Source organism: Orcinus orca, chromosome 10 (assembly GCF_937001465.1).
Source record: "Orcinus orca chromosome 10, mOrcOrc1.1, whole genome shotgun sequence".
Lineage (NCBI taxonomy): Eukaryota > Metazoa > Chordata > Mammalia > Artiodactyla > Delphinidae > Orcinus > Orcinus orca.
The window spans coordinates 14,571,633-14,590,429 of NC_064568.1; the positions used below are offsets into that span (position 1 = coordinate 14,571,633).

An 18,797-nucleotide genomic window follows, 5' to 3' on the forward strand; every position below is an offset into this window, starting at 1 on the left:
CAGCAGAAACTAACACACCATTGTACAGCAATTATACTCCAATAAAGATGTTAAAAAAAATGGTGCACGTTAAAAATATCTTTTAAAAAAAAATTTCCGTGTTCAAACCAGAAGGATGATTGGGAGCTATCCAAGCAGCAGATGAGCAGCCAGACATTGCTCAGAGAATAAAAGCTTGAAGATGAAAAAGAACATATCAGTTTTGCTGAACATCAATCAATCTATCTCTGGAAATCTTATATATAAATATGAATATAAATATATAGAGACATATATAATTGATATAATGAACATACTATAAAATCCACAGATACTAAGTGTTCAGTCCAATTAGTTTTAACAATCTAAACCCTAGGAAACCACCAACCCCAAATAAAATATGGAACATTTCCATCTCTTCAGAAATTTTCTTATGTCCCTTCTGGTCAATCTCTACCATTGTAACAACTACCTGATTTCTATCATCATAGATTATTTCTGCCAGTATTGGAATTTCATAAAAATGTAATCAAAGAGAATGTACTTTTTTTTTTCAATTTTTATTTTATATTGGAGTATAGTTGATTAACAATGTCGTGTTAGTTTCAGGTGTGCAGCAAAGTGATTCAGTTATGCATATACATGTAGCTATTCTTTTCAAATTCTTTTCTCATTTAGGTTATTACAGAGTATTGAGCAGAGCTCCCTGTGCTATACAGTAGGTCCTTGTTGGTTATCAATTTTAAATATAGCAGTGTGTACATGTCAATCCCAAACTCCCAATATACTGTTTTGTGTCTGGTTTCTTGAACATATTTTAAGGTTCCCCTATGTAGTTGTGACTACCAATACTTCTTTCCTTTTTATTGCTGAGTGGGATTCCATTCTATGAATATACCAAAATGTGTTTGGCTGCTTTCTTCTTGAAAAACATATGAATTATTTCCATCTCGGGACCATTGTATATTAGGTTGAAATAAACGTTCTTTTCTAAAACTATCTGTGGACTTTTCATTTTTCTTCGTTAAGTTCTTAGGAGTGAGCCATAGGATAGATGCATGTTTTACTTTATAAAAAACTACAGAAGAACTTTCCAAAGTTGTATCGGTTGATATCTCCATCAGCAATATATGAAAGTTAGAGATGTTCTAAATTTTTGCAAAAAATACATGTTGTCATTTTTTATTTTAGCCAGATATCTTTGAGCAAAGGAAAATATTCTCATGGATTAAGGTTTTATAAGTGTGGTACTATATGAAGGTTAAAAAGTATACGTATTGTGGAAACTAGGTAGAACTGAACTTATGTCTAGGAAAGTGGAAGAATATAAATGGTTCAAAAATGACCCCTCCCCCCAATAAGTGGAAGGTATAGGTGCTGGGGGTGAAAAGGGGGATAGACTAGTTATGGTTAAAATATCTTCACCTGTAGATGAATTTGGACATCACACGCTTAGAAATCACAGCTCATAGGAGAGCACCTGAAGCAACTAGGGGCCTCTTGTCCAGACAGAAGTTGCAGGTCACATCTGTTATCTGCACTTATATTAAAACTGGTGCAGAAGCAAGACATGGTAGAGACCAAAAAAAAAGGCTAATTATTTCTGGTGTGATCTAGCAGTCTTTTCCAGATAGAAGCAGACCACCTGAAACATTCTTCACTAGTCGTACTGATTTAAAATTGTCTAAAGGATGAGGAAACAATACAGATTGACAGCTATTCTGACCTTAAATGTGATCCATATAGAAAAACTTTTGAGAAATTGGGAATATGGGAATTTTGCCATCTTTATCATCCCTTTCACCAAGAAAAAAAGACATAAAGCGTTAACAATACACTTAGGGAACCAGATTATTAAAAGAATATAAGAAAGGAGGATAGGAAGGAGAAAGAAGAAAAGAGTGGGTGTAACAAGAAAACAGACTAATAGTGAGGAGGAACTAAATCAAATCAAATCATCTATTATATGTTAAATTATATATATTCTATATAATAGTATATTAAATTCTGACAACAATTCATAAATGATTTCAACAAAAATAAATTCATCTATACAGCCAGAACTCTGATATCATTCTCAGGAGTGAAGAAGATATAAGGGAAATATATGACACAGGGGAAGAACAGCAACAAAAATGTCACTAAAGTATGAAATGTGCAAATGCACAAAGTGGCATTAAACCTATAAAAGTGGTGTGCAGGAAGAAAAAAATTCAAGACACATCATTATATGAAAAGCATGTTGTAAATCAAGATGTTTAGTATGATCCCATTAAGAGTTATGTATCTGTGTGTGAGAACTTGTGTGTATATGTATGTATGTGTGTGTTCACATAAATTATTAAATTAAGAAACCTAAGAATGTATATAGTGGTTTTCTCAGGGTAAGGAGAAGGAATACCATAGGTTTTCACTCTCTGCATAATGTGTTTTGCCATATTAGAGTTTTTAATTACTATGTAATATTTGTGTAAATGGGAAAAAGAAGCAACGGGATGAAAATAGTATCAGGAAAGCTAAACACTAGAATGAAGCAGTGTTTTTACAACTTATAAGTTTTTATGACTTATAAAAAATATGATGGATAATATTTTTTATTCTTACTCTGAACCGTTAAGACTGGAGTATTATGTTTTATTCAGAGCACATTAGGAAGCTTGTTAACATACAGATAGCTAATCCTCCTCCTAGCGATTTGATTTATTAATATCTGAGTAAAATACCATGGAATCTGTTTTCAACACCCTACAAATGTCTCGTGGTTGAACTGTAATATTATGTTCAGAGCACCCGCTATTGAGAGGGAATTAAAAATCTCAAGTATATCAAGAGAGAGAGAAGCAAAACATAGCAAAGGCCAGAAGTTAGGACACCAAAGAAAGTGATAATTGACCCTTGAGGGGGAAAATGGGAAGAATAATTGAACTGCCTTCATTGGTCGAATTGCTGTCGTGTTCATAAAGGGCGAAATGAAGCCCTCTCCATTGATATCCAGAAGGCAAAAGTAGAACTTGTGGCTGTTGAAGGTTACAGAATGCTGTTTGACTGTATTAAGATACAGTGAAGACCAGTCCAAACTTTAGAGCTATACCAGCAGAAGATACATGAGATAACAAGTTTTCTATCATGAGAGGTGACCAAGCAGAGAATGGATGAGCATTGCTTGAGGTATTGCAAAAAAGATTAATTTTTGCAGTGGATGGGAGGTTAAACCTGTGTTTCTATGAATGGTCTACTCCACCCTCAACATTGCTTCGACTTTTCTAATACTCTATGCTTTTAGAAAAACTATGCATAAATACAAGTCGCTTTTTATTTTTTAAAATATACTTTGACGTTCTTGTCCTGTTTCCGGGTATTGAATCTTTGTTTTCTTTTTCAAGTCCCTACTGGAGTCTTCTATCATTTCATATGGTCTCTTGCTTCTGAGTTTCTTTACTGATGTCATTTGCTGTCTCACTTCTGAGCCTGTTGCTTTGTCTTTACCAAAGAGATGCTCAAAGGGTTTTGTTTGAAACTGGAGAGCCATCTAGATAGCAAAATTTTCTTCGGTATAAAGAGGAGGAAAAAATGTAATTCAGATTTCCCTGTTGTCAGTGACTCCTCATCTTTCGAACCTTCTATGGAATAAAGACAAATCTTAAGCAAATTCCCAGGGCTGTGTTCAGCTTAGGGATCTTTCATCAATACCTCTGTGGGGAGAAAAATAAGCTCTAGCTCTCCGAAATCCAAGGTAACCCCTTTCACTTTGCAGAAATTACAGATTGCCGCTAGTGTCCAAGAAATCTTTGTATTCTTTACCCTGTAATCTTGGGGCCAGAGACTGTAATTTTCATCTCTCCCTTGCTGAATTCATTTTTACCTTGGCTGCTAAAACTTTTCGATCTGTTCCTACATGTGGTGTATCCTTCTTCAATTGTGGAATATTTAGAAGCTGCTCAAAGAATGTGGTTCAGAAATAAGGAGGATTACCTAAGGAATAATTTTTTTAAAAAGCTAAGAAGCACTTTTATTTCATACCTGTTTCATCATTCCCACAGTTTGTTTTGTGAGGCTAATTGGCTATTGCTAATATGCCTGTCATATATATAGGGGAGGGTACTGGAGCTAGGGGTATAAAAGTAATTTCCCAAAATCATACTGTTAACATGTAGAAAGGGGCAGAACTTGAACCTACATCCTTCTAATGTCAAACCCTTTGTTCGTTCCCTAATACCACCTTTCTTCTTTTCTGTTTATCTACAACTGATCCTCTTTTTCTATGTCAGTATGCTCTTCCTGGCTATTCTTCCTTGCCTTCAGACTTCCAAAACCCCAGCTCCCTGCATACCTGAACCTACTCACATCTAGGACAATTGTTCCTCACCACGCATTCCCTCCCATATCAGTACTGCCTGTCCTGGATTCAGTTTCCTCAGAATGTTGTAGAATAAATGATTAACCCGCTATTCTAAATTACTCCAGTGTACTTATAGCTACTATTAGCAGGGAATAGAACACATTTGCAAAACCTGTAATAAGTAATCCTTCTCTCCAAAAAGTCCTCTCTAGAGAAGAGATTTTAAAACTTCTGTGAGCATCAGAATCACCTGGAGGACTTGGTAAAATGCCAGCTGCTGGGCTCCACTCTCTGAGTTTCTCATTCAGTATGTCTGGGGTGGAGCCAGAGAATTTGCATTGCTAACAAATTCCCACGGGGTGCTGACACTGGGCAAAGTCTGCTTTGAAAATAACTGCTATTAATGGTAAATCTCAGTGTCCTCTGCGTGATCACACTAGGAAGGATTTGATAGAACAGTGGTCACCTTGTATATTTGCCTTTGGGTGGTGTGTAGGAGGATGGAGAAAAGGATGTACATCAGTTCATAGATTCATGGAATGTCTGGGATGGGAGGGACCTGAGATTTCTTCCAGCCCAACCTCCTCATTTTACAGGCGAATAAGCAGAAAGGAAGATTGCAGTAGCTCTGAGACTAGAATCCAGGTGTCTTTTGTGCCCCTCTGTGAACTGGTGAAGATGCAAGCCCTTCCTGTCACTGTTATTTTTCATCCCGCCCTGCTCCCTTCTCCCCTTAGGCTGACTCTTCCAGTTCATCCAAGCAGCCAGCCTGCAGTGGGGGCTTTTATCTATTTTGTTCCATTATCAGCCACTGCCATGCTTAATTTGTATATTTTTTTAATGGGGAAAGAAGAAAAATACCTTGCAAATTAGAAGCTTAAAATCGTTCCCATTTGGCTTTTCTTAATTAAATGTATAATTCATGAGCCACTTAAGTTGAAACCATTGAATTTTTAAATATTTTCTCCACCATCTATGGCATTTATCTGTTATTGATGATTGTGATGTAGTCTCCCTATGATGATTCAGCAGGAACACTAGAACTGAATGATAATAGGTCCTCCCTGAACCATTGTCTGTAGTTTCACATTGACACCATCCTCTACAATTATTATTAGAAATGGAAGATCTGCAGTAAGCAATTAAAGACTATCTGCTGCTCTGTCAAGCATACAACAAATCCTGTTTTCCCCAGAGCATGAATATGTTATAACATCTTTTACAGCCCTTTATCTTGTACTGTGATATGTAAAATACAAACACAAAAGTTATATGCAAGTATACCCATTATATGGGATGTAATTTTTATTAGAGGGGAAGCATCTCATGTGAAAGAGACCAGTAAAAATAAACACTGACACTGAGAACTTCTGTTGGCCCTGTAGAAAGGATCTCAAAATTGGTAGCATGTTTCTTGGGGCAGAAAATAAATGAGTAGAAAACAGAATTTGAAGCAGAGTGCTCAGATTTAGTGGCTAAATCCTTTTTTGGAATATTCCAGTATGCGTATAATTTACAGCAAACATTGTGTAGTGCTACAGGGTAAAATGTGACTGGCTCTTAGGTGGTTATGCCAGCCCAGTGGTAAAGACCTAATCCAAGAAGAATAATTCCTATTCTGGGTTGAGGTCACTGATATTGGTGCTGAGCAAGTTTATGATGCAAGCCAGAAAACTGCCCCAACACCTTTATAACCACTCCTATTTGAGCTCGCATTTGTTCCATAATTACTTGTTGACCACCTAGATTTTATTCAATACCTTTTGATCTACAGCACGTCCTGTTTGGAATCACGGAGATCGCTGCCTTTGTGGCCTACAGACAATCACTAAGTAAAGGCCCTCAGAGTTCCTATGATTCCTAGGTTCCAGTGAATTCTAGGACAGCATCTGTACTGGCAAATCCTTTCTGAAGAAGGAATTAAAACCTAGCCAGCTTCTGAATAAACTTCAGGGAATCCTCCAATTCTAAGGAAGCCTGGGCAAGTCATGGGGAATAATACACAAGGATTAGACTTCCTCTTTCCTCTTCAATTTCCATCCTCAAGGGTGAGCTTAATAGAGTGAATGTAAGAGATGGGCTAAACGAGTGCTTCTCAACCAAGGGTGATTTTGCCCACCTGGGGATATTTGTCAATGTCTAGAGCCATTTTTCATACTCACAATTGGGAGAGGGGGTGCTACTGGCATCAAGTGGGTACAGGCCAAAGGTGCTGCTAAACATGTTAACAATGCACAGGACAAACCCTATAACACAGAATTATCTCATCCTAAATTGTCAGTAGTACTGATATTGAAAAACCCTGGGCTATTCAGATGGTAACAGGCTGTAACATGAGTTCCGTTCAATGTGCTGAAAAGTAAGGAAAACATTCTTCCTGGGAATAAATGAGATTCTGAATGTGGAGAGAGGGGGTGTGCAGCAAGGGACCTAGAATAAACTGGATTTTTGGTCCTACATGCAGTGGGAGAGCCATAATCTTTCTGGTTCTCATACTCTACACTAATTTTAGGAAAATCAATCCACCTCTCTGGATGGTGTTTACATATTCTCCAATAGAGTTCAGAACACTTGCTATCTCTGTATACTTTATGCAGTAATTATTAAGTGTCTGCTGTGGCCAGGTTATGCCTGACAAAATTAAGCAGTAGAATAGATACAGTGGTATTTAGATAGGATCCCTTGAACTCCAGAGACATGATCTTGGCCAAGTTAACAGTAACCTCTTTAACACAGTTACTCAATTTGTAAATTGGAGAAATTTTTCTTGAAAGTGTTACCTGAGTCGAGGTATGCCAGATGCTGAGCTGAACGCCCAGTGTATAGTCGGCACTCATTATCTTTCCAATCATATGGTGTTAAATACTATTTACATATGATAACTTCCAAATTTGGTTCTTCAAACCTTTCTTCCTAGATACATCAATTCAGCTGTGTACTTGAAATTTTCGCTCTGAAGTTAGATATTTGAAAATTAACGTGTATTATAATAAATTCCTGATTTCCCCCATCCCAAAACCTGCTCCCCCTTTATTGGCCTCATCCCTGTACGTGGAACGGCATTCTTCCAGCTGCTCTGCCTAAAGACCTTGGAGTTATCTTTTACTCCCCTCTTTTTCTTACAATCTACATTTAATCTTTCAGGAAGTTATTTCAGCTATACCCTCTAAATATATCCTGAATATGGCAACTTATCCACCTGTCCACTGCTATCATCCTGGTTTAAGCCACCATTAACTCTAACCTGAATCACTGTAATCACCTTTTAACTGCTTATATTGTTACCCCTTGATGGTCTGTTCTCCAGAAAAAACTATTAAAACTGAAAGAGAAAGCATGTCTTTCTTCTGCTCACTATCATGCAATGCGTTCTAATCTCACTCACAGGAAACTCCAAAGGCTGTAAAATATCTTGAAAGTAGTGCTTCCACCCTCATCCACTCTCCTGTTTGCTCACCCTTCGTCATCCACACGGGCCTCACTACTGTTCTTCCAACATGCCAGACACAGTCCTACCACAGGTCCGTTGCACATGCTGCTCCTACTCCCCAAACTGCCTTTTCTCAGTGTCTCACTCACTCCTTTAGTTCTCTTCGCAAATGTCAATGAAGGCTTCTTTGACCTCTGAGTAGACAACAGCCACACCCATCATTCCATATCCCCTTTATTTTTCTCCCTAGCTTTTATCACCATCTGCCATACTTATATTTTTTATTATATTTGTTTACGGTTAAGATTCATGGAGTGAAGGACTTTGTTGCTTTGTTCTCCACCATATCCCTAAAACTCAGTAAAATGAGTGGCACTTAGTAAGTACACAATAAATATTTGCTGAGCGAATATATAATAGAAGGTCAATAATGATGGTTATCATCACTATTATTATTATTATGCTAACGAGCAGCTGTTGGGCCTATCTGCCTAAATATTTTACACATTCAAGCAACATTCAAAAGTAATATTGTCACTGCCAATTTGGCCTACCCACTAAGACAACACCAGTGTAATTTACTCCAGAAACAGGAAAAAAAAACAACAAACTAATTGGGAAGAAGGAGATATGAAAGTTTAGCACGTTTTCTCAATAGTTATCCTCTTTATTCTCTAACACAATTTTGAGTCTTGCTGGGAACGATTGTTAATTTAAGTTGAATTGTCAACATTTTTATTGACTCAAATACAAATGCTGGGCTCAAACAATAGTGCTATCTTTCTGCTACAGACATAGATTCTCCAAAGTACTGGCATAAATTCAATTGTTCTACAAACCTAAAAGTTGTATCTGAGGAGAGAATGGAACATTTCCTCTAAAATAAATTTTAAACCTACGATATTTATGAGCCCAGGATTGAGTTTTATATTCAGACAATAAAGGGAAAGAATGTGCTTTACTTTCAATATGGTGGAACTATTATTTCACAGTGAAGGTGATTTTAATTGTTTTAGACAACATGTATCATTTCTACACTGTCATTTTTAAACAAAATTTCACGTGAGGCCAGGCTCATTCACTGTACTCATGAAGATCTATTGACTGCTTATTTTCATATTCATCCAATAGCTTTGGCTTCAAGCGTTTTACGTTCATTTCAAAAATTTAGAGGAAACTCTGCTTTTAGTCCTTTTGCAGATGACTTATGCAAAATCATTGTTACAAGTGACTGAGGCTCTTAACAAAAGCTCACTCTTGAGGTGAGTGAGAACTCAAGGTGCAACGACCTCTCTGAATAACAGTTCAAAGTCCACCTCAAGGCTGTGACCCCTCCCCCACATGAATTAGTAAAATAAATATTCTGTTGGTTCTTTCCCTCACATGAACCTGTGTTTAGAGGAATGACCTTAGAACCCTCCAGAGACATAGTGGAGGAAAGAAAAGGGTTTTATTTAGCTGACTCTCCAAATTTTAGTTCTGCCAAGCACCAAGAAGCTAAGTAGGAGAATTGTATTTTTCTGAGACAGTTATACAAATTAAGGATAAGAACTATAATAGATAATGGAAGGAACTGTTAGATATTGTATCAAGATAAGGGAAGTCATGGACGACCAATAGAGGTTAGGAGAAGAAGTGAGGTCTAATGGGAAATGAAATGTTTCAGTCTGATGTGTTCTTTCCACCAAATCTTCAGTACAACTTACATTTCTCTGAAATATTTTGGAGTTATATATTTTTTAGGAGGATGGAAAGGAGGGATGAGTCTGCTTCTGCCAGCATGGATTCAGTCATATTCATGGAGCTTATCTCTAGTTAGGAAGTAGGATTAAGGAAGAAAATACACTTCTCTCCTCAGAGTATAGGGAATGGTTACTGTTTTGTTTCCAAATCTCACATTTCTAAGGGGTACAGCAGAATGTGCCAGTTTTGTGTTCTGGCATTATTGCCTAGGTTGCTTTTCTTTTCCACTGTGGGTACGTTTCTCCTAGAATAACCTTTATCTATAAATCGCCCCTTCCGAGATGAGTAGCACATCTGCAGTTGTGGTTGCCCTAAAAATTGTGTAGGAAGCATCCACAAGAATGCCTACTCTGGATTCAGATCTCCTTTGGTTTTTTGAAAGAAAGGATGTCCATATAACAGCACCTGTTCAGTTTGATTTATGCCAGTTACTTTATTTCATTGAGTTGTGACCAATCATTTCTGTGGGAAATCTGTTTACACACATTTTTTCTTTTGTTTTGTTCCTGGAGCTATTCTTTGCTGGGTAAATTTATAGGATTCAGCCTAGTTGATAATTTTTCCTAGTCTCCTGTAGGTGTTTTTTTTTTTTTTTTTTTTTAATATTATAAAACACACTGAAATGTATTTGATAGGCCTTGTTAAGAAAAGAATTTGCAAGTTTTTTGTGAATACACTAGAGAGAAAGCACAAAGAATTCAGGATGTTCTGATAATATAACGTTTAATATGATTTCTCCCTTGTTACTGAGCAACTTGAGGGATTCACTGCTGCTGACCAGGTACATAGAGAAAGGCAACATAACCAAATTGTCCAAAAAATGATGTAAAAATTTCAGCCCTAATGGTCTTCTATCGCTATGGAATCTGTAGCACTTTTCTTTATGAGAAGCTTTATTGATATCTACAGTGTATCTTTGCTTTTCACACACCGGATGTAAAAGTAATTTGGCCATGCCAACATTTGCTCTATCCTGCCCTGCTAACCTCATCTGCCCAAATTAGTATATTTCGAAGGCATGTTTTTGTGACTGCCAAGTGTGCAAGTAAATATGGAGCCTTTAGAGAGATGGAAATAAGTGAAGGCAAAATTTTTGGAACGTGTATTATGGTTGACAAAATTCTAAAATAACTGCCATTGACTCCTGCCCACCATCTGAGTATGATGGGATTAATGAATATGGTGAGATGTCACTTCCATGATTACGTTAGATTAGATGGCACAGTTGACTTGGAAAAAGTGACTTTATCTTTAGTGGAGCTGACCTGTTCAGGTGAGCCCTTACTGGGATGGGATGCTTCTTGGCTAGAGAGATTTGAAGTATTAGAGGGAACTGATGCAAAGGAGGTTCTGAAAACGGAGAGGCATGTGGCAAGCAGTGTGGGCAGCTTCTAGAAGATGAGAGTGCTCTTGACAGCTGGCTGAAAAGGAAACGGGGATCTCAGACCTACAACGTACGGAGCTGAATTCAGGCAATTGCCTGAATGAGCTTAGAAGTGGGTTCTTCCTCAGACTCTCCAGAAAAGAAGTCATCTGGTTATGACACTGATCATAGATACACACGAAATCTAAGGACAAATTACAAAGACAGACAAAGATAGACCATGTCTGTCTCTAGAGTCAGCCCACTTTAAACCAGCTGTCCATTAATCCAATTTAAAGGTTATCTGATGAATATATTTCTCTTCTTTCTTGAGGTCTTTCCTGGTACAATTCACCTTCACAAGAAGGTGAGGCAGGAAAAAGAAGAATAAAGAATTGTTTTAAGGAACCAGTTAAAGACACTCTCAGGGCTCTTAGCAGACCTGAAGGTGTAAGATTCTTGAAACTAATAAACAACTTGAGGTTTAAGAATTAACTATAGAGTCTTCTATCTGTAGGCATTTTTTGAAGTCAGAAAGTCCTGGGTTGGAATCTTGCCTTTATTTACTAACTGAAAACCGATTTACTTAGTCTGAGTCTCAATTTCCTCATTTTAAAATTATTATTATTAACGTATATGTATAGCTGATTCACTTTGGTATAAAGCAGAAACTAACACACCATTGTAAAGCAATTATACTCCAATAAAGATGTTAAATAGATAAATAAATAAAATAAAAATTAAAAAAATATTGGAATAGTGGGAATGAGAAAATAAATGGAAGGTCTTATAGTGCTTGCTGATGGTAACAACTCAACAACTGGTAGCTCTTATTACTGTTATTAATACTTTATTGAATTAATTTAATGAATTAATTACTTTATTAATACTTCAATGAATGAATGACTATTTGTATAATTGGAGCAAAAGGTATCTGTTAATATTCCCCTCAGTTTTGATCTGAGAGAGCAATAAACAACAAAAGAACAGTATTCCAGCATTCCTTCCTTTGTAGAGATGAGGAAGCCATGACTCTCAGGAAGGAAATTCTTGTAATACCTAGATGAAGTCAGTATTGACAAATACCTTTGGAATCCTGCTAAAATATTTCATATTACATAATCAAATTTGTTATCAGGCAAGTTTGTCATAATTTGCATGCAACAGGGATGCATTATTCAGTTATGACGATCTTAATTTAAGGCAGGTTTTGTATATCTGTTATTTAGTCTTATGGCATTAAGCAGAAAGACACTGTTATAATGAAGGACTTATACGCTTTAAAAGATCAACATATACTTCTTCATTGGTAGGTGGCAAGGTGACAAGGGAAAGCTTCTCCTAGTTGATGGCCTTTTTAAAATATATGACACTCATTTAGAAGTATTCTGCATGTCTGTTATTCTTATTTAGAGTAAACAAATGTAAAAATAATCTTCGATTCTGTCAAGTCTCTTTGACCAATCTCAGAGTATAAAATGACACAGACTGACAGCACAAACGAACATGATTTGCATGTCTTGTCATCTTAGATTATGGTACTGGAAAATAATTTTCCTATTATTAAAAAACAAACATCAAAAAAAAATCACATTTTTGTGTGCTTTTATTTTATCTCAGCATTGAAAGTTTTGTAACTCTTCCCTAATATTTCAGGTGAGCATAGTGACATACCAGTCTGTAATAATATTGAATAAAAGTATTGTTAACTTCCAGTTCATTTTTTTTCTTTCTTTTTATGTCAGCATTTCACAAGGTTGTATAAAAATGAAAGTAATGGTAAAAATATTTTCAACTTTTTAAAGGATCATAAAAAAGATTTGGTTTAATATTAGAAGAAAAGTTGCTTTCATTTTATTTTTAAATATTTGTCTGTGTGTTTCCAAAACTCCTCCCATTCCAAAGTGGAGATCAACTATAACAGAGGCAGTGGTGGTAAAGAGCTGCCCAGGGTCTGGGACCCAGTTTGCCTGGATTTGAAGCTTGGCTTCACTGCCTACCAGCTGCATGACATTGGACCAAGTACTTAACCTCTCTGTACCTTAGTGTTCTCATCTGTAAAATAATAATCATTATAGTATCTCCCTCGAGTAGTAGTTGTTGTACAGAGTTAAAAAGTTAATACATGTAAAGTATTTAGGTGTGTACTATGTAAGCACTTGCTATTGTTATTAAGCTAACTACAATATAGTCAGTATGGTATCGGATTATACTAAATGAAATGACTTTATGGATATTTTTACACTGAATCCTCGCAGGATCACAGTTGGTTGAGAATCTACCAAATTGTACCAAACCGTACAGAATTTGAGAAAATGCAGCCCCAAGGGCTTGCAGATCAGTGGGTGGTTTAGATCCCTGGCAACAGGTTAATTCACTGGCTAATCCAGATTCTTCCAAAGTAAAGAGTGGCATTTATTGCTTGATTTTCGCCATTGCTACGAGATATTCTGATTCAGAGCCATCCAACATTTGCTTCCAATTAGGGGGTAACTTTCCTCTTCCAATAATTAAGGTGAGGTCACCAGAATGAGTGTTGGCATTCACTTCTCCATAGAGCCCGATAATAAAAATAAAATTACAATCTTAGCTTTCTTTTTTAAATAAAACACTAGCCATTAAACTAATTGATTTACATTCATTTAACATTCACAACAGTACTATAATATAGGTATTAGTGTCTCCACTTTACAGGTGAGGAAACTAAGCCTAAAAAGGTTAAACAAATTGCCCTTTGTCATGCAGGATGACAGGCAGCAGATTAACAGCTGTGGTTGTTTCACTGCAAAGCCCCGTTTCTCACACGTGTGTACAGAGCCATCCTGAGTCTCCTTAAGGGCATACCTGTTGAGTGGCTGATTGAATAAATATCTTTAAAAGAAAAGATTTGGATTAGGACTGTTGGGATGCAGCAAGATGAGTCTGAACCTTCCTGGTCCCTTAAATTTGATGAAGGTCTACCATTGGCTCTAAGAACTGAAGTGCCTATTTTGTTCCCTGAGTGGCCGCCTGAATTGTGTGCCTCAAAATAGCCCCACCATACCTCCAAAGTGTGGCGGTGGACCACAGAGAAGCACCACACCTTGACCTTCTCGGACGGACACTGTGCTTCTTGTTTTGGTTTCAAAGTCTTCAATATCTTGAAAAACAAAGAAAAGCAAGTTTAGAACTCGTTATTTTGCCGAGAAAAATGTTTAGAAGAAAAACTTATTGTTAACAGTAATGAACACTCACACTTGTCTGACCAGAAGTTTTAGTGATGGTCAATTGCTGTGCTCTGGTTATATTTCTCAGAATTTTGTCTTTCCTTCTTTTATTTTAATTCAGTTAAACAGAGTATATGATAAAGACATTTGTTAACAAAACTCACTTTTTGTTTACTTTTATTCTCCCAGGCAACCTGTAGCCCGATAGGAAATCTTTTAAACCCAGCACGTATTTACTTTTCCTTGCCAAGGAAGGTGTGATTTAAAAAAGGTATGTGGCAAATGTTCTGCAGTCTTCTAGCATCTAAGCTTAATGGTAACCGTTTTGATGTGGGGATGAAGTCTGTGAGAAATTAGCATGGAATGTTGTGAGGGACAGAGTTTTATGTGATTGAACCAATGAGAAGAAAGGTATATTTTCTAATTTCTGTTGATTTACTCCTTCACAAAGTAGCTTCACGGTCTTTTATGAAGTGTTGTAATTTCCTACAACACCAAAGAATCATAGATATTCAGTGCTGGAAGACAGCTTACTAGCTATCTTGATAACCTATCCATCTGAGCTGGAAATCATTCAACATTCCTAGAAATGGTCACCCAGCCTTCAGGAAAGGCTAATGTCTGAACCTTAGTTTCTTCACCTGTAAAATCCCTTTTATTCATTCATTCATTCAATCAGTCATTCAGTGATTTAAAAATTTTGTATTAAACCCCTACTAAAAGATAGGAAGGGTATTTAAGGGCAGAAGATATATTGGTAAATAAAGCAGACTTGTACCTTGCCCTTATTGTGCTTACTAAAAGGAAAAGTAGAAGGCCAATTAAAAAACGTGTGTGTGTGTGTGTGTGTGTGTGTGTGTGTATAAAATATACACATTGCGATAAGTGTCATGAGGTACAGAATGCTAGTTGTCTACCAAAATCTACTCTCCCTTCTTCCATAGTAATAGATTTATAGAACAAATAACTACACTTTTCTAACCAAAAGATACATTTCCTAAACATCTTTGCAGCAAATAGAGTAAGCAGAAACTTCTCACATATTGTGAAACTTACACCTATTACGTTTGAGAGGAAATATCCAAAAAATTTAATGTTCTCCACCTACCCACCCAATATCACTACCATCTAGATGGCCAATGACATGAAAATATTGAAGGTAAAAGACCACTAGCCTGGGTGCTTGAGTGACTGCATGGAGCAGAAGCACAGCTGATCTTGACCACCTACTTTGCATTATTATATTAGATATTGGTAAATTTCTATCTTGTTTGAGGTATTTTGGGGGGCAGGAGTATTATAAGTTTAATAACTCTTATATATGCTCTACTTTTAATAATGAAAATATTTGCCCAAGATGGACTCGGCTTCTTCCCACCTAAATCTCTTCCCCTTCCTCTTCAGCAGTCATTAGCCTTACATCTGATTAGGATCTAGAGTGCCTTGTACATTACATTTCTTCTAGAGGATTTTTAAACAAATATTCCCTCTTTCTTCTTTGGCCATAGAAAGACTAAATCAGCCTACATATGTTGGTACCATTGATGTGAATTATTGCCCTGACTTGGGTTTGCATCATTTTACATGTGACTCATTAAGAATCAGGCTAACAAACTGAATTTAAAACCAAAAATCAATATATTGATTGTTTCTATTTCGAGCAGTAATAACAGGTGAGGATTTTAAGGGGGTTTTTTCCTTAATATTATCATTGAAAGTTCCCATTAAATTGTCATGACATTTTAATGGTCATGAAAACAAAAACTGTCACAAAGGAGTAGTGAGAAATTGAATGAGTGTATGAAATTAACAAGCTTTCGAATAAATTCCGTGTGTCACATTGTCAGTGTTCCACGCTCACAGTAACATCAATCATGTTTTCAGTTAATCGGAAGCCATTATAACACACTGTTGATAAGACTATGGGTACTTTAATATATTCTGTGTTCACTTCCACTTAAATAGTATCCACTTGTAACATAATTTCTCCATGCCTTATGATTACAATGGGGTTTCTATTAGCTGACATGAAAGGAAATCAACCTCTTTCAGAAGTCACCCAAGCTCTGTTAGCAATCAAAACACAGTCATTTGAAAATAATACTAGTTCACAGGTTTTAATTAATAATTCAGATTTTAAAACTGTTTAATAGCACACAGATCATAGACATGATCTAGTTTTGCTTTATCTAAATTAAGTGAATTTAAGTACCATTTCATGTGAATGTACTTTGAACAAGATCTGTTTTAAGTATCCAACCTGTATTTCAAGTACCTTTCTGCTAACCAGAAACATAATTCAGATTATTTTGAAGCAAGGTTCACTGAAGGTAGCCATACATGCATTCAGTGAAATTTTCTTTGCTCTGTAACACCTTTAAAAACTCCAGATTTATTCTTCTTTAAGGAGAGGCCAGAGAAAACCACCTTTTCCTATTTTTGTCCTATCCATTTTTTGCTTAAGAGAAAAATAGCTTAGTATGAGTCGTTCCCTGAGTCTCAAATTCTATAATATTTGGAAAAATTCCCATAAACCAGAAAGGTGACCTGCCCAGGATGTCCTTGTGCCCAAGGTACAAGTCCTGCCGTGCTGGTTGCTATTAAAGACCCCAGTTGTCGAGGTTGCTCTCATTAAGCCATTCTGATGACCAGGGCTTATTGGATCCTGTGGTTTTATTGCTGGTTTTGGAGGAAGCATTTGGCAGTAGCATAAGCAAAAATGCATTCACAAACAAGGCTCTGTTCCAAAGGCCAGCAGGAAGTGCCTGAGAATGGCTCAGAATGAGCTTTAAAGAATTACTGGGCCATTTGCTCTCTCCTGGAGCAACCAAGGTGCAGTGGAGGGAAAAGGGTCACCAAAATGTATTTAAAATTAAGTCCAAGCAATGCTAAGTATTGCAACGCCTAATTGTAAAGAGAATACATCTTTGCAGCCACCACTTGTAGGAATGAATCTCAGCCCAATTAAAGCGAGAAAACTGTGTATTTGCTGCCAAGGCCTGAGGATCACAATCAGAGGATGTGCTTGGCGGTGCCAGCCCCTGTCACAGAAGGAGGCTAGTGGTTTGCCAACAATCATAAACTCGGAGGAAGGCTGTGGGTGCCCAGAGTTTATTGATCCCGACCAAGAGAACAGCACCTGAAAAGATAGGGATAGGAAAAAATATTCACCAGGGAAAGGTCCATGCTTCAAGCAGGACATAGTGTAGTTGAGTTGGCCAAAGTAAAAATAATACTATTAATTGGATCTTTCTCTATTTGCTGTGCATGAATTATTTTGTTTTAGTGTTTTAAATCTTCTTTATTTTTCTTTCTTTCTTTCATATATCAAGAATAACTACTAAGTGCCAGACACTCAGTGAAGCAGTTTCATTGAATCTTCATGATGATCCTGGAATATAGGTACCAACGTCACATTCATTTCACAGAGGAGGATACTGAGGTTCAAATAGGATTAGTACCTTACTGAAGACCGCACGGTTTCTATTCATCAAGACAGAACTGAAAAGGAGATAGTCTGGTTCCAGGGCTCACATTCTCAAACACCAGGTTATTCTGCTTTCCAGATGTTGACTGAGGTCTCCCTGCCACTTACAGCATATAAAATGGCATAAACTGCCATTCCGTTTTCAAACAAACAAACACAAAAGCTCAATGCCTTTCCACAGGGTTCTGCAGATTGCTGGGTTGGGGTGGGGAGTGCTGTATTGCTAGGTGTTAGAAATAGCTCCCTTTCTAATATCCTTGCTCCTCTGAATCCTTGGTTTTTTTTCCCTTCAGATGTGGTTCTTGATTTACCTCCACTCTTGTGTCCCTGCAAACAAGGAACTTAGCCCCTTATCTTGACCTTCATACATAGATATACCCCCTCAACACACACACCCTCACACTTGAAGCACCACCATTATCATACTTTGTGCTGCTGTTGTCAAGCTTATTGATTTAGTAAGATGTGACCCAAACACCTTAAAATCAAATATTAGGTATTTGATTCTTAAAAGTTCTTTTGCTTACGTCTGTTCTCTCTCTCTCTTCTGCAATTTTCCCACTACAGCCCTCTCTTTGAAGAGCAAGGGAAATCAAAATCTTCCCATTTTCCTCTGCAAAAAAGTTCACCTCCCTCCAGCTCCTACTACCAACTCAGAAATTGATGCATCTGCCCTAGTTCACACTGCTTATAGGAAAAGGAAATAAAATTCAATTCCATATATCATCTCTCTAGAGGGCATTTGCTTAACCACCAGGCTTAACTGCCTCTCTAGCTAGAGCTTCACCCAAGGCTTAACTGCCTCTCTAACTAGAGTCTGACCCTAGACACAGGCCATATGATCTGCCCTCAGACCAGAGACAGTGCTCGTTTTCTCTCTTTCCACACCTCAAAAGCAACTTCCATTATGTGTTACTTTGAGGACATTAAATCTGATTTTCAGCTCTAAGATTTCTTTTACCCTGCTCCTGGCTTTCCACCAATCAAATTTTGTTTCCCCCCTTTGCAAATCCTTCTGAAGAAGTCTCAGCATTGAGATGTGGTGCTGGAGTAAACAAGACCGAGGAGCATGTGTGTGTGTTCACCTTTGTGATGCAGTTCTCACGTTGGAGGTACGTGTTTTGTTTTCACCTATGGCAAAAATATCTTGTTGGAGGAGGAGAAGCTGATACTCTTGCCCAGTGAAAGGGAAATGGTGAAAGATACCAAGAATAATTCTCTAGTTCTGCATTAGTCTTGCAGAATTCCCA

The 18,797-nt window shown here is 37.1% G+C and overlaps 1 protein-coding gene across 1 annotated transcript in view; it reads right to left on the bottom strand.

Moving 5' to 3' along the window:
* The window catches only part of CNTN6 (contactin 6), a 232,805-nt gene that overhangs the window by 95,372 nt on the left and 118,636 nt on the right, over positions 1-18,797 (bottom strand). Inside the window, 1 exon segment of the mRNA XM_049715559.1 lies at positions 13,898-13,993. Coding sequence (XP_049571516.1) covers positions 13,898-13,993 — 96 coding nt within the window.